The 24,908-nt window shown below is 30.0% G+C and overlaps 1 protein-coding gene across 1 annotated transcript; it reads left to right on the top strand.

Annotated features, from left to right (window-relative positions):
* The first annotated feature begins 654 nt into the window (after positions 1–654).
* On the top strand, positions 655–24,604 carry LOC119688408 (toll-like receptor 2). Its single transcript, XM_038103092.1, has 5 exons — positions 655–1,135; positions 11,205–11,432; positions 22,023–23,740; positions 23,808–23,935; positions 23,986–24,604. Exons 1-5 carry the CDS (start codon positions 655–657, stop codon positions 24,200–24,202), a joined length of 2,772 nt encoding a protein of 923 aa, XP_037959020.1. The 3' UTR covers positions 24,203–24,604.
* The last annotated feature ends 304 nt before the right edge of the window (positions 24,605–24,908 follow it).

Here is a 24,908-nt window from a genome sequence, read left to right as displayed (position 1 = left end):
TTGTATCATTATGAATTTCTTTATATACTATTATTTTATAAGACTATTTTTTTGCACTGACTGTAGTTGTAACTTACTCAAAATGAAGTTCCTATTATTTATAACAGAAATATATACACATACATATATCTGTAAATATACATAAATAACGCAAACTGAAAAAGATAAGCCGAAAATCCAATATTTATGATAAGAAAACGCAGCAAAAACAAATTACCGATATTGATAACGTGCATGATGTTGCCATAGCTCAAAAATTTTGTCCGCTTTTGTTGACTGAGTCAGTAGCACCAAAATATATATCACTTAAATAGTTTAATTTTAACAAATGGCGGTAATGCTATAATTAATAAATATGTTTAGAATGTATAAAAAAATATACATATGGCTTAATTAACGTGTTTATATGTAACGCTTATAATAAATTGATCTTATTTTGTAACGAACTATGAATCAAAACATATTGTATTTATATTTCTTGCAAATAATTCCGTTAAACAGTTATATTTTAAAAACCCAAAAAGAATAGTTTTAAGCTCTAAGATAAATCTATCGATGAAACCTTTAATAAGTACCTCGTGCAAAATGAATTTTATATATAAGTGGATTACAATTATTGTGATTTTATTAATGAAATTAAATTCTTTAAACTCAATGCTTCTAACATATCACTTAAAATCTGTTGATACCAGCAACGTTTACGATTATGCAAACCAAACTAGCGATAACGACATACATATAAATTCTGATAACATTAAAATTAATCAATTAAACGGTGACAAAATAAATGTGTTATCCAAAAATATAACTAAAACATTCAATAATGATCAGACAAAGAAAAAAAATGTGTCTAATAGCACTTCATCTGTTCCGCTTATGTCAACGAGCGTTAATAAATCAAACAAAGATCTAATCACTTTTTCGCTGTTTGTGCAGAATTTAACTGCACAAGAAAAATCTATCGATGCAAGTGTAATAGCAAATCTTCATAATTCAATTAGCAATGGAGATATGGAAAATTTCATATTAAAATATGAAAACAGTTGTGAAAAATGTATGCTAGATTTTGTAAAAGAACAAATTATGTTTTGGTCTATAAATGGCAGCGTCAAAGAGTCAGCCACCCATTTTAATGGTATGTAAAAAATTTTTAATTAAGAAACATACTTTATCGTTATACTTTAATGCGAGTAAAATAAAATTAAATGTAAAACATATTAAACGCTATACAGCCCAGGTCAAAAGTATTTACACAATTAAAATTTTTGTGCATATTACACTAAAACAGTCTTTTGTTATTGTTGTTATTGCTGATGGTAAGTTCCAAAAAAAAATTTTATTGTAACTTAATTTAATCTATGCAGAACCACAAAAAAGTTTTGAAAAGATAACTGTTTATATATAGAAGCAAATGCACTGATGCTTATTAGTTGTCTAAAGTATTTACACACATTTTTTCGCGTCAAAAGTATTCACACAAAATATGAATTTCATTTTTTTCTTTTTAATTAATGAATTTTTTTTAAATTTTCTTATGTTTATTTAATTAATATTTTCAATATTTAGTTAAGCCACATTTGGCATCAATAACTACACGCAACCTAACTGAAATTGATTCAATCAAGTTGCAAATTAATTTGGACTGAATTTCATTGATTTCAATTATGGTATCACTATTTTTTGGATTTTTATCTATAGTTCTTTCCTATCCCAAACATTTTCAATGACATTAAGATCAGGGCTCTATGGAGGCCAAAAAAGAACAGCATGATTTAACTCTTTTAAAAATTTTTTAAGTCTATATCCTTTATGATATGGTGCATTGTAATGTTGTAGAATCCAAAAATTGATTGGAAAGTGTCTATTTTCTGACGTAGAAGCATTGTTATTAAAATACCAATATAACTGAACTGATTTAAGGTGCCATTTGTCGGTACCAAATCTCCAAATCCATTACATAATAAACATCTTCAAAACTTTACCGTGCCACTTTCAAATCTATTAAGTAACTGCACTGCTTTATTCTTTTGGCGTTGTCCTAACTGCATGAATTGCTTACCAAATGATCCCTAGAATTGAAGTGCAGACTCATCTGTCTATGACACATTGTACCAAAACTGTATAGGTTCCTTAAAATACTTTAAAGCAAATGAGAGACAATTTGATAGGGTCGTTGGAGTAATATTGATTATTTTGTGCATCACATAGGTATTGATATTAACATCTTTCAACATACGATGCAGTGTAGCAGCGCTAATAATCTTGCCAATCAACTTTTCCGATGATGCTGCAATTTTGACAGCACTTATTGTAGGATTTTCTACGACTGCTTCTAATAATCTTCTGCATTCCCTTTTATTTATGGCAGATTTGAGTGCAGTTCTTTTCAAATTTTTCAATTTTCTACTGTAAAATTTTGCATAACTTTACCAAGTTTGTCGCTGAAATACCACTCTTATATTAGGTACCAACCTCGGATCGATTTTCAAATGATAATTACATAGTTTTTACCATTTTCCTGAATAATTTCTAAAATTTTAAAATTCCTAAATTGGTTTAGTCTGCGACAAAAGCTAATGGCTGCACTTACTAAAGGAAATCTCAGAATAAATGCTAACTTGCGTTGTGTAAATACTTTTGATGCGAAAAAAAGTTTAAATACTTTAGTTTTTATATTTTTTTCGGGCTTAAGTCGTTTATTCAACACATCACTTTATGAAAATGTTTTTTTTAAAGAAAACAAAAAATTACACTTTATAAACAGTGTTAAATATTTTATTATATTTAATTTTTATTATTACTTATAATTTTTTATTTTATTTAATAAAGCATTTTCATAAAATAATGTGTTAAATAAACGACCTAAGCCCGGTAAAAAATATAAAAACTAAATAAATATTGGTCGTAATAACAATTTATTCTAAATATTTTAGACAACTATTTCACTTGTTTACAAATAATTAAAAGTTTTTTTTCCAAAAACGAGACTTATATTTCCTATAGGGAAATTTTCCGTAGAACTTTTTTATAAAATGCAATATATTAATATTTAATAATATTAATTTTTAAATAAAATTTGTACAATTTTATTTAATACTGTTTAGATTTGCACTTTAAATTTTAAAAAATAAATTCGAAAAAATGATTTTTCTGATTTGTTAATAAAAACCACTATTTTGGGCAAATTTGGAAAATGACGAGTAACTTCTGAAATTTTTATTCGATTTTTATGTTAAGCCACTCGAAATGTGGCCTTAACATCAATCAAAAAAAGAATTTTTTTTAAATATTTTTGTGGGAGTCCCATCACATTGAAAATCGAAAAAGTTAAAAAAAGCGTAAAAAAAACATTTTTAATCTGTACATTTTCAGCTATAGCAGCGAAACTAAATAAGTTACATTAATGTTATGTAGCTTAAAATGTTCGTACAAGTTTCACCTTTAATTTGATATATCACGCACTACTATGGTAACTTAAAAAATAAAGTAACGGGACCATATGCAGGGTGATGTTTAGAGAAAAGTCAAAATAACGGTTTTTTACAAATAACTCGAAAACGGTACACAGGAAAAAAAATCGTTGTGATTTTCAAGTTCTACGGAAAATTTCCCTATAGGAAATATAAGTCTCGTCTTTGGAAATTTTTGGCTGTAAATTATTGTAATCAGCAGAAAATATTTTAATAAATTTATTTTATTAATATTTTTACAATAGGTAATTATATTTCATAATAGTTATTATTTATTTTATAATATCAATAATCAATTAACTAATATGTTGATCAATAATCAGTAGAAAGTATTTAATTTATAATAAATATTGAAGAGAAATATTTATTTAATAATAATAAATAATATAAAAAATGCAATTTTAAAATATATATTACAAAATTATTGAGATAAGCAATATAATAGATATTAGTCATATATAAAAATATTTCACTAAAAATGTTTTTATTTGTTTTACTTTAAAAGTACATTCGTACAAAAAATATATATAGAAATATAAAAATTCACTACACTTGAGAACAAACCACTACCGGTTGGAGCTTTTGAAGTTTACAGTTGATTCTTTTTCTTATAATACAATTAAAATTATAGAAAATAAAAACTTTTTCCATATATAAATGAAAATAGTGTTTTCTTTATTTTCAATTTAAACATATGAAAGATAATATCATTAACAATTTATCTTCAATTTTAAATAAAATATGCAATATGCCGATATTGCTCTTCTGTAGGTTCACTTAAATATATTGGTCATAGTAGTTGCCAAATGATATCACACATTTTTAACACGGTGTTTGTAACTGTAGTTCTTCTCAATTTATAGCTCCATGCTAAACTCTGTAAAGGGACGCCATGTGCCAAATGTCTTTAAAAAATGTTCGTGATATTTTTACTAAAATTACTAATAAAACAGTACATGTAACTTACAAAAGAGTAAACGTTCATCAGCGTTTATTTGCTGTCCAAATTTTGTCGCAGAAGGAGCTATTAACTTCAATAACAAAGTATATATTTCTTTAGACATCCGTGTATGACGAAAAAATTGTTCGTTATCTTTTTCTTTTATGGCTAAAAACGTTTTTCGGTAATAACCATGTAGAACACGATCCACATTAATAGGACGAACTCGCCACCTTTTATTGCGCATTTGATTTCTCCTGCTGTACAGGCGCTGTAATATGTTTAGAAACATATTACAAACTTTTTAATTATTTCGCTTTAAACAAAGATAATTCAGAATTTCACTGCACTTGCGGACAAACAACTACCGACTGGACTTTTGAAAATATTTTGTTTACATGTTCAAATGTAAACAAAATCAGGTGCTTGCTTACCGTCTAACACCGCCTTAATTTAAAGCGAAATTCTTGACAATATTTTTTCTTACTTGTTTTAATATATTTAGAATAAACCTTCTAAAATTAAAAGGTTTTCTTCTAAATTATTTTTAAATAATCAAGAAAATGTTTTTTTAAATTTTATTTGTAATAATAATTATTGTTACTGCATTTTCTTCTAAAAACTTCTCTCAAATATGTCTGATACCATTAAAACAATTTCTTTCTGTTCTGTGAATAGGTCCTCGACTGTTACAAATGAAGAAAATAAAGTTGTGAATTTGTTACAAAAAACACATTTAAATTTTTAAGAAATAAAATAATTTATATATAGATTGTAAAATATATTATATTATAAATACTGAATATGCTTATTTTAGTGGAGTATTTATAGTGTTGTTGCTTAATTTTGTCTGGACTTCTAAATTTTGTTTTAATATTATTTAATTTTTTCAGTATTGTATTATCTTTACCAGGCTTAAAAGAAACAATAAAAAAGTGAACAAAAACAACTCAGCTCTTCTAATTTCAACTCATATATTCTATTCCAAATTTTATTTTGTGTACCAATTCTTTATCATCAAATAAAAAGCTAAATCTAGCTCAGTTGATAATGCCAATGTTTACATATTTAATTCATATTCTATAAAGAATAAAAATATTTTATAACAAAAGAAATTATGAAATTCATATGTTCTTACGTTTACGAACACCGGCAGGCAGTGTTCTTTTAAAAAATTGTTCATTAAAATGCTATCTCTTATCACTTGTTGAACTCGTTTAACTTTACTACTTTATAGTTATTAAATTAATTAAAATTAAAAACTTTATTAAATTTATTAATTAAACTAAATGTGTGTGATTTAGGAAAAAAATAAATTTAATTTTTATTGCAGGGGCTGTTTAGTATTTACCTTAATTAAAAAAGGAAATTCTATCAATATATGTTATTAAAATCCTAATGGTTTATGTCATCACAGAAATAAACTGCAGGTATTAAAAAAAAAGCAAGCGATTGATATAATGTATATATCTGAAACTCACCTAACCAAATATAACAATTTTAAAATCAAAGGATTTGAGTTTTATAACACCTAACATACAGAATCCATATATATGGGATATGGGAACAGCTATTTCTGCAATATACTGGCGTCAAAATATTACAGAACAGCAGTATTCTTTTTTAACTGAATTTTTTTACAGCTAAGCAAAAGATTTTTAGGAGCAGGAGACTATAATGCTAAGTATACTGTCTAGGGCTCTAGATTCATTTCTCTAAAGGAAGAAATCTAAACAAAACTTTGCGAACTAACAATTTACATATTGTATTTACGGGGGAGCCAACATACTGACCAACATATCTCACAAAAATACCAGACGTAATTGACTCCGGAGTGACTATTGGTATCAAGAAGTCGCAAGAAACTTCCAATAACTATGCCAACTGGCTTAAAATAATAAGTATCTTGGTTGACATTGAAATATATATATTCTACTAAAGACAATGAGGGATCATTAAAAATACAATTATATCGATACCACAAAAATTATATAAAAGTGATGATATTCTTCGAAGAAAGGATATAATTACCTTAATCAATAAGATACCAATTCCCAGCTGTAAAGAGTAAATTAAAATTTGGATATAAAAGATTTACGCTCTTTATTAAGAAAATTAAGGGAAATAAATCTTCAATCACATTAACAATTTCTAACTGCGACATTTCTTACAGATTATCTGACGTTCAGTTCAGAACATATAAAATCAAATTGTAGATGTGATCCAAACCGGTTACAAAATGTGTAATGGGCCCTTCATATATTTGTAGTTTTTAAAGCAAATAAACTGCCCTATAACTATACCACTAGGGTGCCATTAATTTTCGAAAGTCGGAAAATTGCCCGCGGCACCCCCCAGATTGGTTCATTTTACTAAAAACAATAATCTGTGTGAAATTTTAGTTCAATTGGATAAGTGGAAATGGTGCCCCAAGAGCTCAAAAGATTGAAAAATAATGATTTTTTCCATAAAATTCATCTTTGATTGCTTATATCTCCGACATACTTAATTTTACATAAAAACTGTCTAATTACCAATTGGTAATTAGTTTTCACATTTTTAATTACAATTGTTAACAGATTTATAAATAGATATCTTGCTATCCAAATTTTCAATATCTATGAAGCGTTACTCAAATTTCGCAATTATCTCATTAATGTAGTTCAAATGAGCAGAAAAATTGCATCCTTCAACATGTTTTTTTTTCAGTGTAATGTTCCATGTAACACGGTGAAAAAGCAGCTATTCTGCTTAGTGTATTTTCACTAATTTCAAATTATATATCCATACCAGTTGACTATGTTGTGGGGTTTACATTGATACTTTAAATTCAAACCATTCAAGTGTTGTGTCATATCAGTTAAAAAAGCAAGATCAGCCAGGAAATGAAAATTTTCCATATTATTAGCGAATTCCAAAGTATCAAATTTATTAAATTTTAAAGGAATAACCTCCATGAGCACTATCCATTTTTCAAACCATCCGCAATCCACTATAATTTTATTGACCGCTTCATAGATACGAGTATCATAGCTCTGATACCGCCTCTATGTACAGTGACGACTGCTCTAAGGTGCGGAGGTGTGCGGTGAACACCCTAACATAATTTGCAAAATCTCATATAACATAGGTATATAAATTTATTACGTATCTTCACATCAAAAAATATTATTTATTACATTTCCATATATATATTTTTAAAGTTTTAGCAAAAACAATTAAATTGTCTATGAAAACTCAATCAATTTGCTTCTGTTAGCTGCTATACTTGTTAGTTGTGCTCATATATTTGCAGCTCAAATCACAGAACATTTCTATTATATTTCGTCTCTCCCTTTTGTGTGCAAAGAAGTTGGCCGCACATTCAGACGTTGCACATGAACAAAATAATTTGCGTGTGCTCCCGTTCGTAATATCAGAAATAGAGATTTATATAGTGGGAATTGTATGAGAGTAATTTTCTGTTCTACTTGAATATCAACTGCATGCATACGAATCCAACATGATGATTTGCCAAAGTGGTTGCATGAGTGGCTAAAGTTTGCAGCTCATCTCACCATACATTTCTATCACATTTCGTCTCTCTCCTTTTAACAGTAGCACCAACGAATTTCTGTCGCTTACTGTGCGGAGTACTTGTCCGCACATTTATACGTTGCAAGTGGGTTCGATTTGGTTTGATCACTGCATAAACATGTATGTTTCCAAGTACAAACTCTTTTGTTTGAAAAAAGTTGGTTTGATGTTACGAGAACTATATGAAAACTTTTGTTTCTTCCATATTGATATAATATTAAATTTATATATAAATTATTAATTTAATTTATTTAATATGTTATTTTGTTAATGAATTGTTAATATAATATTGCAAATATATTGTTGCCTAATATAATATAGTTATTATTAATAAAACATCTCATATATTTTAATTTAAGTGGTACATGTAAAAACAACATTATAGAAGGGCCGCACACCCTTCCAGATAGGGCACGCGTCGCCACTGCCTATGTATATTCATATTTTACATTATTTTATGTGTAGTCATAACACATATATTGTATGAAGTAAATAAATTAGAGAAACAAATATACATACACTTAGCAGAAAAACTTTGCGTATAGGAAGTACATAAATTTTGTTTCAACAATACAGAAATTATTAAATGAATAGATTTTTCAATTTTATTTTTTATTTGTACTTTAATTCGTTATCTTCATTTTAAGCTGAAACTTATTTCTAACAGATTAGTAGAAAAATTATAATAATTAAAAACGTAAAAATTCAGCGCTATCGGCGGCAGAAAAAGTCTGCGGACAAGAGTTTAAAAAGCGTCGAAATATATTATTTTTTGAAAGATTTTACGTTTTTAGTAACTTGTTGGATAACGTTTCCTTTTTATGACCTCCAAAAGTCGTTTTGGTGTCGAATTGACCAGCTTCGCAGTCGCGCCATTCCGCGTCTTTCACGTTCTTCAGCATTTCTTTGGAGGTTATATTGTATTCACGTACCCAACGCTCCAGTAAATCCTCCAAATTTTTCTATAGGATTTAAATATGGCGATTATGGTGACGTTTTGATTTGCTTGGGCACATTTTAAAGCAACCCAAGCTTTACAATTTCTGCAGTGTGCTTTGGGTCGTTATCTTGTTGAAGTAAGTAATTATTCTGTAACTCCAACTTCTCGGCACTGCTCTTTAAATTGCATTTTAAAACATTTAAATAATCAACTTTATTCATCATCGACTCAATAAATTTCATTTTTCCCACTTCATTACTCGCCATACACATCCGCACTATTACTCCTCCAATACCGTGTTTTATTGTTGGATACAAATCTTCATTATTAAAGGCAGTACCCGGGTTTCGCCATATAATCGTTCGACCTTTAATGATAAAGAGACAAAATTAGCTTTCGTCTGAAAAAATTATGCGTTTCCAATATTCTGGAGACTTATTTAAATACTCCCTTGCGAATGCTAAACTCTTCATTCTAATAGCTTTGGAGATAAGCGGCTTGCTTCGTGCAAACCGGCCATGGTAGTGGTATTTTTTTAATATTTTGTGTACAGTATCCACGTGAATTTGTTCTTGAATGTCTGGACAATATATTTATATAACAGAAGTCCAGTTAGACGAGGATTATCTTTCACTGAATTAATAATACTGCGGGTTTCTCTTGTTGGACCCCCAAATCGAAGCTTCGAGGTTAATAATCCTGTTTAGCTATAGTTGTTCACTACTCTTTGGATAAAAGAATGTGACCGTTTAACGATTTGACCAATTTCGCGATACATTTTCCTTATTTTCCATAGATAAATAATAATACTGCTCCCACTGATAATAATTTCTTTTCCTTTGTTTGCCATTATAAATTTAATTACTTTTTAATCGTTAAATTATAAAATAAGTGCCTGGGATTGTGTATAATGATATACTGGTTCAATAAAACATAAAGCACGCCAAAGTTCTACTGTTAAAACTTCGGGAACTCCCCTTTATATGTTTTGTACGCAGACTTTTTCGGCCGCCGATAGCGTTGATTTTTTACATTTTTAATTATTATAATTTTTCTACTTATCTGTTAGAAATAAGTTTTAGCTTTAAATGAAGATAACGAATTAAAGTACAAATAAAAAATAAAATTGATTTAAAAAATCTATTTATTTAATAATTTTTTTATTGTTGAAACAAAATTTACTTCCTGTACGCAGAGTTTTTCTGCTAAGTGTATGTAATACATTACATATTGTGTGTAATCGTTCACTTACTCCTGATCTGAATATAATTATTTCTTATAACAGAAGAAGATATTAAAATAGAAAAACTAACAATTATCATAGATAAAAAATTATAACGTCTAATGCTGTATACACAGGAGAGTTTTGTTTGTAATTTTAGCTGTCAAAAACTTTTATTTTGCATTGAAAGCATCAACAATTGACAGAAAAAATTACAAACAAAATTCTCGTGTGAATCCAGTATAAGTGTTTAAAATAATTATTTAGAAAATTTTCTAAATTAAAATTTGGATAGTGAAATTTGGCTGTTGCTAAAACAACGTAGTTATGTATTCAAGTTTAAACCGATCCACTGTAATTAGTGTAAATATTTTTGGACGCTCTTGATTGGACTCAAAATTCATCAAAAAGCCATCAAAATTCGGTACTATCAATTGTTTCAGTATTAAGTACATCCTGTAAGTCAAGTGCATATCAGTACCGGATGTAGTGCCATGACTTGTTTTCATTTGACGTAATATAATTTAGGGGCGATTATACAGCTACTTAGCTTATAGCTTCATATGTATTCCCAGAACACCATCCTCTTCAGTTTGCTCACCAAACTTTTCTCATCAACTGCAAACAATCAATGAAAATGTGCCTTTCTCTGATGTCGCAAATCAAAACCTTCGTCTATATATTCTCCACATAACACTTTTGTTATAACTTATTGTTAATATTAGAAAATGTCTCAAGTACAGCTTAAAGCACACAGAACTATTTGCAATATTTCTTCTTGTTTTGCCATAGAAAAATATTTAAAAATATTTTCGGTGGCATATTTAAAGCAATTTTGGACGAAAGCTTAATATACAGATTTTTTCCCAAATAATGAATTAATGATGAATTAATAATGAAAACAAAAAATCGTTATAATTTTCGAAATGTACAAAAAACTTTTTTGTAAACTAGAACAATATACATATATAAGCCGTAATATAAATATTTACAAAAAATCAAAAATTATTTCTATTAATATAAATTTTATTTATATTATTTCCATTTTTTAAGCAGCAGTTGGATATTTGGACTTATCCTACCGGAATTTTACAAATGATCTTAGGTTGTATGCAGAAACAAAAATATACATTTACAAAAATACACCAAATATAGAAGCATTTTCAGCAGCCTATAACAACCTCAGATACGTTCCCTTCAGCACTTTAACTTTGTTAAAACCTCATCTGAAATATTTAACCTTACGAGGAAACATTTTTGCTGCTTTCAAAGGGAAAAATGAAGGTGAGGTATAATTTTATTTCTATTTTATATTAAATAAACGGTTACAAATTAAATTAACCTTTATGTACGAGTATACAGTGGTCAAAAAAAGTATTCGTCATTAACTAAGTTTTCGTGAAATGTTGCAATAACAACAACACGAAACAAAAAAATTAAACGAAAAATAATGCGATTTTCAACGATTGTATTCTGTTTATTTTTTTTATTGTTTTTATTCCAAAACTGTAAAAATAAAACAAAAACAAAGCAATTCTATTGTAGAGCACCAATATATAAAGCAAAAAAAGTATTCGTCAGTTATGCAACACACTGCAGTATATAAATATTTAATAATAGGCCTTTTCGGTGGCTCGCAAGTACGGCAAAAAATGCATGTTGGCCTATGTTCGCCACGCGAGTCATTGGCATCACACTGTTTTGACAAACAGCAAATTTTGTGTATGTGCATATAAATCAAATATATTTATGTATATAAAAATATTATAAAATTAAAATGAACACGGAATTAAAAGGAATGGTAAGAATATTGGAAATTTAAAAATAAAACACTAAGATAAGTAAATTTTTGTAGGTACTGACGATGTTGGGAGAAGAAAGCAACGTTTTGCAGCGGCCGAGGGATGCAAGTTATTTCACGAATTTTTTAAATGTTATGAATGTACACTTCTTGTGTCAATGTATAAAAAAAATTTTTTAGAAAAACTTCAAAAATTATGTTTGTTTATTAATTTTACGTATGTAAACTACAAATTAAATGAAATAAAATAAATGTTACTTGGTAATAACTAACATAATAAAAAATTCAATGTGCTTAATACTTACGATTTCTCCATTCTTATTATTTCTTCGTTACTTTTCAAGATTTTTCAAATTTTTAAATTCTGTTTGAATTTTTATTTCCTCAATTTTTGACATTTGATTGCACTATTCGTTGGAATTTTCAATGAAGGTTCACAATAGTTCGCTTATTGCGTTGGTAACATTTTTTTTTTACTGGCCGATGTGGTTGGCCAGCATAACTATGATGGCCGAGGTAGAGAAAATAGTGTTGTTGTTTTGCATACATTGCGGCCAGTATAGGCCTGCATAGGCCAACAACTTGCTGTTTTTTGCCGTACTTGCGAGCCACCGAATACGCTCTTATTATTTCTTCGTTACTTTTCAAGATTTTTCAAATTTTTAAATTCTGTTTGAATTTTTATTTCCTCAATTTTTGACATTTGATTGCACTATTCGTTGGAATTTTCAATGAAGGTTCACAATAGTTCGCTTATTGCGTTGGTAACATTTTTTTTTTACTGGCCGATGTGGTTGGCCAGCATAACTATGCTGGCCGAGGTAGAGAAAATAGTGTTGTTGTTTTGCATACATTGCGGCCAGTTTAGGCCTGCATAGGCCAACAACTTGCTGTTTTTTGCCGTACTTGCGAGCCACCGAATACGCTTAATATTAATATTTAATTTTTAAATAAAATTTGTAACCATTATTGTAATTTTACATAATGGTTTACATAATGCAGTTTTGATTTAGGTTTTGATTAATAAAAACCACTATTTTGGGCAAAATTGGAAAATTACAGGTAACTTCTGAAATTTTTATTTGAATTTAATGTTAAGCCGCTTAAAATGTTTATATTAAATTAGTGTTTAACACAGAAAAAAAATTCGTGATTTTAAAGTTCTACGGAAAATTTCTCTATTGAAATATAGGTCTCGTCTTTGAACATTTTTGGCTGTAAACTAATGTTATGATTTATTTATGTCGTCATCATGCTTATACTATAGTGCAATATTATTTTTACATTTATGGCGTCACCATGCTATCACTGCAGTGAAGTGTGATTTTTGTTATTAAAAGAGCAAAAAAAAAAAAGAAATACTAGATACTTTACGTTTCAGTTTAAGTGATGCTGAAAGAAAAGAACGCTTTCGTTTAAATAGACTAAAATCGAATGCAAAATGTAAATATCGTATTAATGCTTCTAAACGTGACGAAATTTAGAAACATTTAAAACAATAAAAAAAACGTGTTGAAACCTAATTACAAATATAACTACAAATTTAACTAAAATGTAAACAACAACGTGATTTGTATTAAAAAAATAAAATTAAAAAAATTTTTATTGTTGGAATTGCATGTTAAAAGTACACACATATTATGAAACAGTTCGTTTGAATAGTCTCTTAGTATATATAATATATCACACAGTACAACGACGGTATTTTCTATACAAAACACATAAAAGAATATTTTATAAAATGTATACGGTAGCCTTATAAAAATATTTCATAGCACACGGTGGTATTATATTAGATGTGATCAAGAAATATTTTATAATAGTACAGCAGTATTACATCATATGCCTGAGGCGTCTGAAGTGGATAAATCATGAGTATTGCACGCAAGGACACTCACAGCATCAGCGAGTCTCAAAATTCCAGTAAATTCTTATTATTATGTGTACAAATTAAATAACGTATATTTTTTTTCAGATCTTATTGAGTTAAGAAAAAATTAACATTAAAAATTAGAACTATAGGAAATATTGACAATAATATTGTTTAACTTTTCCTTAACGGGATTAGCGAACTTGTAGAGAAACATTTGCATAGCTTCTTTGTAAAATTCTACCCAAAAAGGCGCTTTACATATAGCAAGTAAAAAATATGTCTCTATGTCTCTACAAAAAAGAATAGCTTTGAACCCAAAAAAAAAGTAGGCAACTTCAAAAATTAACTTTCAATTCGTGAAACTTGTGTTTCCATATAAATCTGTAGTTTATAGCTCGTTCTAATTTAAAGCACGGCAAGTGCTTTAGTTGATGTCACTAATTAAATAAAAATAAGTGAAAACCTGGAATTTGAGCATTAAAAGTTTGCTCCACAAATTTGAGCATTAAAAGTTTATCCACAAGCAGCCTTGGCTACTTGTGGATAAACACGATTAGTCATCGCTTCTTATTTGACAGGCACGAGTTCTAAGCCTGGCACTTGCAGTCCAAACAAATTATATACGGACTATAAACTAATTAAATAAAATTCGATTATTTCCTAAGACCACTGATGAAGAGTACTTGGCAATACTCGAAACAGCGTTGTATGGTCAGCCAAATTTCAATAAATTAAATAAATGTTTGTCTTTGTCCTTTCTTTCTTTGCTATTCGAATCCGTCTAACTTTTAATAGTTTCTTTCTTCATATAGACACGCCACTATCGGCAAGAAAAAATTATCATTAAAAATTATATTATTGTCTATTACGCGTAAGTGGTGACAGTACCCGTCGAGCGTGAGAGTGGGAGATATGGTATTAAACTGGGAGGAAAGCACTAAATATCTAGGCATTACGGTTCATATGGCTTAAACATGTTCACCTCCAACCACTATTCAAAAATTAAAATCTCAATATTAAGAACAGGAAGCTGTTATATAACCAAATAATTCGACCGTTACTTCTATACGGATGTGTAACGTTTAGCAAGGCCTCAAACACTACTATTCGCCAGCTAGAAATTGCACAAAGTCAGGCTCTGAGAAGACTTTTCAAGGTACCATGGTACATTAGGACGAATTAGGATGTCTCAGGGACCTCAGGATTGATCCGATCAAAAAATACATAAAGGATAGAAATTAATTATGAAAACTGACAGGATTACCAACACCGCTTTATTGAATCTCAGAGTGGTTACAGGTTTCTCGGGGAGGTATGCAGATCTGAGGTTAATTATTGCTTAGTCTGATGAAGTTGTAGTAATGTTGACTCCTAATATGAGATTTTAATATTTAATAAGAGTTTATAAATTATTACTAACAATTATTATGTTCTGTTCAAAATTCTAAAATTCTAAAATTTCCTAATTTTCAAAATCAAAATGCATATGCATGAAAATTTGGTTGTTAATTTCTATTTTTCAAAGTAAATTTCTCTTTTTGAATAATGCCACATGAACGTCACAAAGTGATAAACAATAATCCAGTCAAGGCATAGAAAGGGGTTATTAAGAAACCTCGCAGTTAACAGAGAGTAAAAGTGCTCAAGTGCACAGACTCAGCTGGCCTCAACATAATAATAAATTGTAATGTATATTTGAATAATAATAAATATTTGAATAAAAAAATGAAAAACTAAAATATATGTATATAAATTTATAGCTTTGGACACGGTTAAGTATAACATTGTAACGACATAAAAATCCACATAGTAACAAAGCATAATTTATAAAATGTCTTAATCGGAAAGTTGTTGCATCTAGATGGAACAACGCGTAATTTTTATTTCAACGATATAATCAAATAAACATTTACACCAAAAGCTTCTTCAACTTTAATAGCTAACAAAATAAAGGCGTCAACCAAAAAAATATAGCAGCTCTTATTAATATTATTTTATTTATATATATGTTATAAAAAATAATCATATAAATGAGAACTCAATACAATATTCTATGGAAATGGTAAGCTATTACCTTCATTTGCTAAAATATATTCTTAACCATTTTCAAACATGTGAAACTTTTCAATTTTACTCGTATTAATTTGCAAACATTTTTCGATCAATTTACCAATGTAAGTTCATAATAGATCATTTAGTTCTTTGTTAACATTTAGTTCTGCAGTCTCTTAGATGGCTGGATTTCGTAACAAGTCTGTTACTGTAAGAGAGTAGAGTTGTTGTTTCGCATACAAATTAGAAACTTTTGCAAGAAACTTGCTGTTTTTTTTACCTCACTTTGAATACAGCTAATACTAGAAAATATATTTTAAAAATAGTAATAAGGTTGTGTTCACTTATAGGAATAACAGGTAGCTTGCGCTTATATTGTCCGTAATCTTTTTTCTTGTCTATGGGTCTATTTTGATGTTTTCTTTGTGATGTAATGTCAGTAGCTTATTGTGAAAAGAGTTGATAGAGACAATATAAAAGTTTAAAATTTTATTGTATTAGAACTGAATACCATCCTACATATATTGGAAATTTAAAATCTGTTCAAAAAACTGTTGTTTCAATTTATTATATAATTTATTGTTGCTGCGTTCAATGTTATTTTTTTCTTAATACTTATTAAAAAAATTATTTTATAAAATACTTTTAATTTTTTATAGTCGATTTAGTTTTTGTATTCAAAGAAATAGGTTTTAAATGGCATTTGTATTAAATATATTATTAAAAATTTTACTAAACTGGTGCAGATGGCCCTGCCCATAAGAGGTCGTATGCCCAGTTCGCTGAGACGGATTTCAATATGGGTATCATCGATTCAAGAGTCGAAGGACCTCTTGGCAAGAAATACTTAGTTGCTTTTAAAGCATCTTTTATGAACGCCGTGGAGTCCTTAGACGGCTGAATAGGAGACATTGGGTTTGTTGGCAACGCTCGCCTTGAGGAGTACATTACGATTAAGTGTAAGAACCAACAATCCAAGGCATGGCTAAGCAGCACGGTAACTAAATTGCAAGACCTTTGGCCTGAAGCAAAGCTGACGGCTGATACGCTAACAGCGTTAAGCAACGAAAGGAGAATACTTATCTTTGTCTATGACTCTACCTTAGGCAAAGAAAGTATTCTTAGCAGGCTGCAGAAGCACTTCGAAGTGGAGGGTCACTGACTTCAGCAAGTTTGGCGAAGCGTGCAGTGCTGGTGTCACAGTATGGTGCCCCAAAGAAGACGCTGAGGCGATTAAGACCGCAGGGGACAGGCTCAACTGTCGTCTAAATCAAGCCAAAGTGAAATTCTAAAGAGATTGACGACGAGCAAGACATCGCCTCTGGTATGGGGCTAACGGGTCTGTGTAGACCGTTAGGGCGGTGGATGGTCCCATGTCAGAAAACCATAAAGGTTGAACAACTGAATATTCATCACAGTAAAGCAGCATCGGCAATTATCCTGCGATACTTTGACGAAGACAAGTTGGATATACTACTGATTCAAGAGCCCTGGATTGTTCAAAACGCATAAGGGGTCGCTACATCAGTTGCCACGCTGTTCTTTTCACAGGCAGCTGGAAAAATAAGGACATGCATTATGGTGAGGAAAAGGATACACTGCACCCAATTGCCTCATCTATGCTCACCAGAACTTACTACGGTAAGAGTAGGTAATGATGCAAATACCTTTATCATGGCGACGGCCTATCTGCCATATGACTCTAAACCACCTCACAGTCAGGAGGTAATCAGACTGATGGAGTATTGTAGAACATTGCGTGTGGTAGCAGCGATAGTAACAACAAAGGGGAATCTCTCCTCGAGTTTGTTAAAAAATACAATCTGATGATTGTAAACAGGGGGTTAGAACCCACCTTCGTTGGCACACGTATTCTGCTTATTGAATAAAAAAAGCAAATATATAAATTTTTATTATTACTAAAATTTAACTACCGTAAAAATTTTTGAATTATAAATAAAGTAAATTTATTTAAATAAAATTAATCTTGTGCCTATATGTCTTGATTTTAGTTTTTCTTAGAGCGTTTATTAAGTTTGCATTTTGTTTATTTGATTGTGTAGTGATGTGGTTGGTGTCTTCAGATAATCTTTAATAACATCTTAAACAATATCATCGAACACAATTTGGAAAATTGGATATCGAAGAATTTGTGCATGTGTTAATTTAATCAATCATTGTCTTGAAGACAATGTCGTTAACCACAATTTAATCATTTAATCATTTATATAAACATCAGGTTTATATAGCCGCTTAGTAACAAATATAATTTGATTACCATACTGTAAAAATTATAAAAATATAAGATCTGATTTGCTATTACAATATTTATTAAGTAAAAATCCTTACCTGTATTTATACATTTTATCAGTCATTTCACAATAACCAACAAACACTAAAAGCGAATTAATTTCACTTTTAAACGCGCGACTTTCAATTTATACTTTGATCTCAAAATTAACTTGTACTATGAGTCTTTTTTTTGCTTGGCGGAAATAATAGTTATTTTTGAGTTTCTTGTTTTTAAGGCAAAAATAATAATTATTGTTGCGTTTTAAAATCAAAAGCAGAATGTACTAGAACGTACTAGTGCACAAAAAAGTAAAAAGCAAATAATAAAATACTGAAAATTTCTGAAACATGTGATATGAGACAAATTTTATTATTTTTAAAGTTTTATTTTAAAAAAGTGAATATATATGAGGTATACATTATATGAAGAATGAATTTTTTTTTTTTTTTGAGTTTTATTTTGATTTTTATTGAATCTTCTAAAAATCAACTTAGAACTAACAATAAATTTTCGCTGCTAATTGCTGTATTAAAATATTTGAAAAAAGAAAAGTAGATAATTAATTGTCCTTAGCCAAAGCTTCGTCCAATTTCGTTACCATGTCGGGCGTTATTCTTTAATAGCCGGGTTTATGTAGTTTTTTTTGAGTCGCTGTGTACCAGCACTTTGGGTAAGGTTGCTTGCAAGTGGATTTCGATGGTTCCTGAGTTTGATTTTGTACTTTTGTGTGTTGCTGATAATTACATCTGTGACTGTGTCAATTCGAAGATCTCTATGAATATTTGCGTTTTTTATATACCAGGGGGCACCGACTATTTGCCGGAGGATTTTTGATTGAGTTCTTTGAAGTTTTTCAATGTTTGATGGAGAAGCTGAGCTCCAGAGTTCAATTCCGTAGGTCCATATGGGTTTCATCATTGTGTTGTAAAGTTGCACTTTATAGGTGAGATTAAGTTTAGAATTGTTATTTATCAGCCAGTTTAGTTCTTGTTGTTTGAGTTTAATTTGGGTTACTTTGGTTTCTATATGCTTTTTCCACGTAAGCCTTTAATCGAGGTGCATTCCTAAGTATTTGGTGTCATTGCATTGTGGTATTACTTTTCCATTAATACGATAATAATATTCTTAATAATAAGAAGAATGAATGTTGTTAGATTTATAAATATAAACTTAGAATTTTTTGCAACTTTTTTTCCTAGAAAATTTTTAAAATAAGAAAAAAAGAAAATTCCTGGTGTGAATATCTCAATGTTCACAAACAATAAGGTACAAGCAAATTTCTAATAAGCACTCAGCCTCGTATTTAATAATTCGAAAATTTCTAACATCTTTCAATAAATTGACCTGTGTTTCCAGTGTCCAATATAACGACAACACCAATGCAGAAGTTTAAAAACTTTCTCAAAAAATCTGATTTTATATACAAGGTGAGATGAAAAAACTGCAACAAAGTAAAACGCCATAATTTTTTCATTTTTTTTAAATTTTATTGAATGAAAGCAAAAAATGTCGGAAATAACATCAAATTTGAGAATCGGTTTAGATTTGTTCGAATTGGCCCCCTTTGGCACGAACTATGGCCTTCAAACGGCCAATGAAACCATCACACGCTGCCCGAAAGTGGCTCTGCGGTATTTTGTCCCATTCTCGGCGAAGCGCTTGCTTGAGATGATCGACACTTTGGTATTTTTTAGTTCCAACCTTGCTTTCCAAAATACCCCAGGCACAATAGTCCAACGGATTGGCATCCGGAGATTTTGGTGGCCATTGTGCGGTGGAAATGAAGCGAGGAACCTCATTTCTTAACCATTCTTGGATGGCGCGTGCTGAGTGCGATGGTGCTGAGTCCTGTTGGAATGTCCAAGGTCTGCGGCCGAAATGTTTGCGTGCCCAGGGCTTCAGAACTCCCTCCAAAATATTTTCGCGATAGATTTGCGCATTTAATTTGACACCACGGTCGATGAATACGAGCGGCGAGCGACCATCGGCTGTTATGGCGGCCCACACCATCACCATGGCCGGCTTTTGAGTTGTGATGGCCAACCGAAGTTGCAAATTTTCAGCTGACCTCTCTGGCAAGTAAACACGATCATTTTGTTTGTTTACAAACTGCTGGATAACGAATGGTTTCTCATCGGAGAAAACCAAATTCGGCAGTTCACCACTTTCGGCCAAGCGAAACAACTCTTTAGCTTTTTCGAGTCTAACTTTTTTTTGCGCATCAGTAAGATCTTGCACTTTTTGGAACTTGAATGGCTTTAGTCCAAGCTCATTTTTCAATATTTGCCGAATGGCATATTGCGATATGTTCAGCTCACGAGCCATTTTTCGTCCACTGCGACGCGGATTTCGTTCAATTCGCTTTTTCACTTTTCGAACCATTTCTGCCGATGTTGCTGTTTTTTTTCGTCCACTTCCTTGACGTCGGGCTACGCTACCAGTATCATGGTAACGAGCGATGGTACGAGACACAAAACATTTATTCACTTCTAAATGCTGGAGGGCTCTAACGATAGCCACTTGTGGTTTTCCAGCCAAATGCAAAGCAATCACACTATCACGCTTGAATTCCATCACAAATAACTTTTTTTTTGAAAAATTCCCACCAAAATGCTTTTGTGCGCTTGTAAACAATATAATGAGCTGTCACTAGAATAAATCTGACAGCTGTGGGACGAGCGGTTTAGAAATGACAGCAGTCTGAAGTTGGTTGCAGTTTTTTCATCTCACCTTGTAATTATAATGCAAAACTAGTATCTTTGTTTTGTCGTTCAATGCTTAAGTCGAATTTTGTACCTAAAAAAGAACATTTGCGGCTTTGCTTTTCTTATTTAATCAAAAGAAAAAGGTGCTTGAAACAATTCGTTTGTTTTTAAAAACATATGCTGAATACTCTTCTTTGATTAAGATATGTGAAACCGGATTTCATTAATGTCGAAACCGTTAATGCACAGCACGATCGCCACAAATGATTAATTTAAATAATGCATTGATCGAAAGACGACCGGAATGGGACAGAAGATGTGGCAAAGTGATCTTGTTACATGACCAGTGAGATTTGATTAGATATAAATATTAGATAATAACAATTTCGAGAAAGTTGGGAAGTAGCTCTACGAATAGTTTGTCGCTAATGTCGCAGTTTTTCTGTCATGGTGTTTATAAATTTTCTAAAAGATGGGTGAAATGTGCAGAAACCGATTGCCAAGATTAAATAAAATTAATTTCTTTCGAAAATTACTCTTTTTTGTTAACAAAAAAAAAAAAAATCGCGAAAAAACATCAATACACCTGGTACTTTGATTTGATTAGATATAAAGGGAATATTTTTACTCAAGAAAAAGCAATAAGCTTAAGCAACACTAAAAAGAAAAATAAGAATAATTATTACGAAAATTTATTTATTTGCAGGACAACTTTTTTTTTAAAATTTCTCTTAAGTATTTTTAATTATTCCAAAACTTAAATCACTTTATTACTTTCTGGTGGTATATATTAGAATTTGCAAACTAAAAAGAAGTTGTTGATATATAATGTACTATAAAAATCAGTGGTCTTCAGTTACACCGAAAATTAAAAATTTAGTTTCTTCTAGTAGCCTGCCTTAAACAAAATGAATTTCAACTTAATTTATTATTATTTGATTAGCAGCAATATATTCATCCATGTCTTACTCGTGGATAATTCAACTCAATATTTAATTTCTAACGTTTGTCAACGATTGATCTAATACTCTCACTGTCCTCAAATGGGTATACTGATCATAAATATGTGAAATTTAATAAGTAATGATACATATATTATATATTTATACCAAAATATTGAGTAATTTTTTTCTTGCTTTTGTTTTTTAAGATGATATTCGTTGGGCGACATTTCCAGTATTGCCACAACTTTTCGAGTTGGATCTTAGTAGCTGCAATATCGAATTTTTAACTGCAAATATATTTCGAAACATGACAAAGTTACGTAAGCTTTTTATATCACACAATAAAATGATGACTATTCCATCCGATACCTTCCAATATATAAGTGGACTTCAATATTTGGATCTATCTTTTACAAATGTTTTAGACTTTAATTATAACTTGCCTTTGCCTACAATTGAAGCTGTTATTAACCTAATTTATGGAGTAAAAATTCAAAAACTTACCTTTAAGTTCTTACCGAACTTGTTATACCTGGATTTGGGACATACAAAAATAACCAGAAGCAGTGCTGTAGCTTTCGCTCATTTAAGTGAAAAACTGAAGTATTTAAGTTTATGCTACACCTCATTTCCAATGGTTGGAAGTGCTATTTTTAAAAATACAGCTTTAGTTGGAATTGATCTCTCTGGTAATCCATACGCTTCATATAATATAATTGATGATGCATTTGATGGCGTTGCAGATACGTTAAAATATTTGTTCTTTGAATCATCTAATATAAAGGATTTAAACTGGTTAAAGGGCTTACGACAATTAAATGTTCTCGGCTTATCTGGTAATAATTTAAATACTATTACGACAGATGTATTTAATACACTTAAAAACTTAAAATTTCTTGATTTGAGTGCAAACTACATCGGAAATTGGTACACTCGTGCATTCACTGACAATCTAAAGCTAAGGGTATTAAATCTTCGTGGAAATAATATTAACATATTAACATCAGAAATGTTAAAGGATTTTCAGTTATTGGATTATCTTAGCCTTGGTGACAATAACTTTGTTTGTGATTGTCTCTTGCGAGAATTGGTTGATATTTCTGCAGCCAATAATAAAGAAGCGGAATGTGCCCGTAATTTAATTGAAGACGCTCAAGATTTTATAATAAAAAACTCAAGTTTCATTAATAAATACATATCATCAAACTTAACTCTTGGTATGCGAAGTGTTATGGGAAGAACAAATTTCGCGACTAATTACACTCTTAATGCAAATGATTTCATAGATTTTTCTCATTATATAACGAAAAGATATTTTACTTCATTGAATCGCAGTTTTCATAATATTAAGCAATATGAGATTGCAAAAAAACAACAAAAATTTCGTGTTATTCCCCATTTTTTTCGAGTGCTGCGATCTGACACTTCCGCTCAATGTTCAGGTTCTGAACCAGTTTACATATATGATAAATTGAATGGCACAACTCTGAAATTTCAGCTGCTAGATTATGAAGACACAGACTATTATTGTTTTAATGAAACACAACGAATGAATTTCGGTGAACTTAATTGCGTTTCTCAGGTGTTTGAAGATTTAACTGACCGATTACAGACTCTTATGAAAACTATTATAGTTTGTGTTTCTACTTTATTAGGACTATCATTACTTGGTATAGTGATATACTACAAACGGTGGCATATTTATTATTATTACTCATCACTTAAATCGGCAGCACTAGTATCAGAAGTTACTAAAGATAATATTGATAAATTGAATGCTTTGGCTATAAACGATCCTAATCTTGTATACGATATATTTATAAGTTATTGTCAAAATGATCGGCAATGGATTTTGGAGGAATTGTTGCCAAATGTAGAAGAAGTCGGTGACCTTTCCATTTGTATGCACGAACGAGATTTCGAGGTATAAATACGAAACTTAAAATAATTAATGGTCTGTTTTTATTTTATATCATTTTATATGCAACTAGGTTGGGATGACAATTCTGGACAACATAATTTCATGCATGGACCGTTCTCGAGCAATGATGTTAATTATATCTAGTAATTTCCTTTTAAGTCATTGGTGTCAATTTGAGATGTATTTAGCTCAACATAGGTATACTAATATTTTTGTGACTGCACTCATAATAACAACTTTGAATTTAGAATTTTTGAAGTCAATAAAGAGCATTTAATACTGGTATTTTTGGAAGATATACCACGTAACAAAAGACCAAAGAATCTGCAATATCTAATGGAAGTAAAAACGTACATTAAGTGGCCATCGCTCTCAGAATGTAAGCAGTCAGATTCTGAAGAATGCAAAATGTTTTGGAAACGATTAAAAAAGTCATTACAAAGAATTGTATCTACACCTAGATAATTGCAATTCACCCGACTTCATTTTATTTGGTTATACAAACTTAATTTAACATTAGTATATTTATTGTGATATCAATTTTATTGTTAACCCATTTGACTAACATAGTGGATGTTCAAAGTTTTGATCTCTTAGAAATTAGAACGTCCTAAAATTATTACCTGATTTTGTCCTGCATTAATGCAAGACAAAAAAGTTTTCCTTCTTTCTTATTTTTAAGTACATTGCTCATAAACTTCAAAATAAAAATGCGGAATCATCATACTAATTTTTCTTTCTGCGACTGTTAAAAACATTTACTTACTAAAAGAGTTCAAAAAAGGCGCGTTATTTCTTCCTAAACATGTCTTTCGGCACTATGTAATGACATAGTTACATCAAATATGAGTTCAAAACAAGAAGCATCTCGGATGATTATATGTAAAAGAAAGTTTTATTATAATTCTATAAAAAAATTTAAGTAAAATAATATTTTCAATTAATTTTGTTTTTTTTTAGTTTTTAGAGGAAAAAAAATTTCCAGAAATTGGAAAATACAAAACAACACAAAACTAAATATTATCTCCTAACTATATACTAGAGGGAAATATATAATTTGAAGTTGATTTAGCTACACTGGGGATGTGGTATATGGTATGGTATATAATTATTTTCAGGGTACTGATGTAATATTTTTATAATATGCCACTATTTCAATACAAATAACAAA

This window comes from Teleopsis dalmanni, chromosome 1 (assembly GCF_002237135.1).
Source record: "Teleopsis dalmanni isolate 2A chromosome 1, ASM223713v2, whole genome shotgun sequence".
NCBI classification, from domain to species: Eukaryota; Metazoa; Arthropoda; class Insecta; order Diptera; family Diopsidae; genus Teleopsis; species Teleopsis dalmanni.
This window is presented reverse-complemented; position numbering and strand designations above follow the sequence as displayed.

Bases quoted from the DNA above. Each gene is read 5' to 3' on its own strand.
- LOC119688408 (XM_038103092.1), top strand. From the start codon at position 655: ATGCTTCTAACATATCACTTAAAATCTGTTGATACCAGCAACGTTTAC. The intron at 1,136-11,204 runs GTATGTAAAAAA...TTTTTTAAGCAG, and splicing joins GTCAGCCACCCATTTTAATG to CAGTTGGATATTTGGACTTA. The intron at 11,433-22,022 runs GTGAGGTATAAT...TTGTTTTTTAAG, and splicing joins TTTCAAAGGGAAAAATGAAG to ATGATATTCGTTGGGCGACA.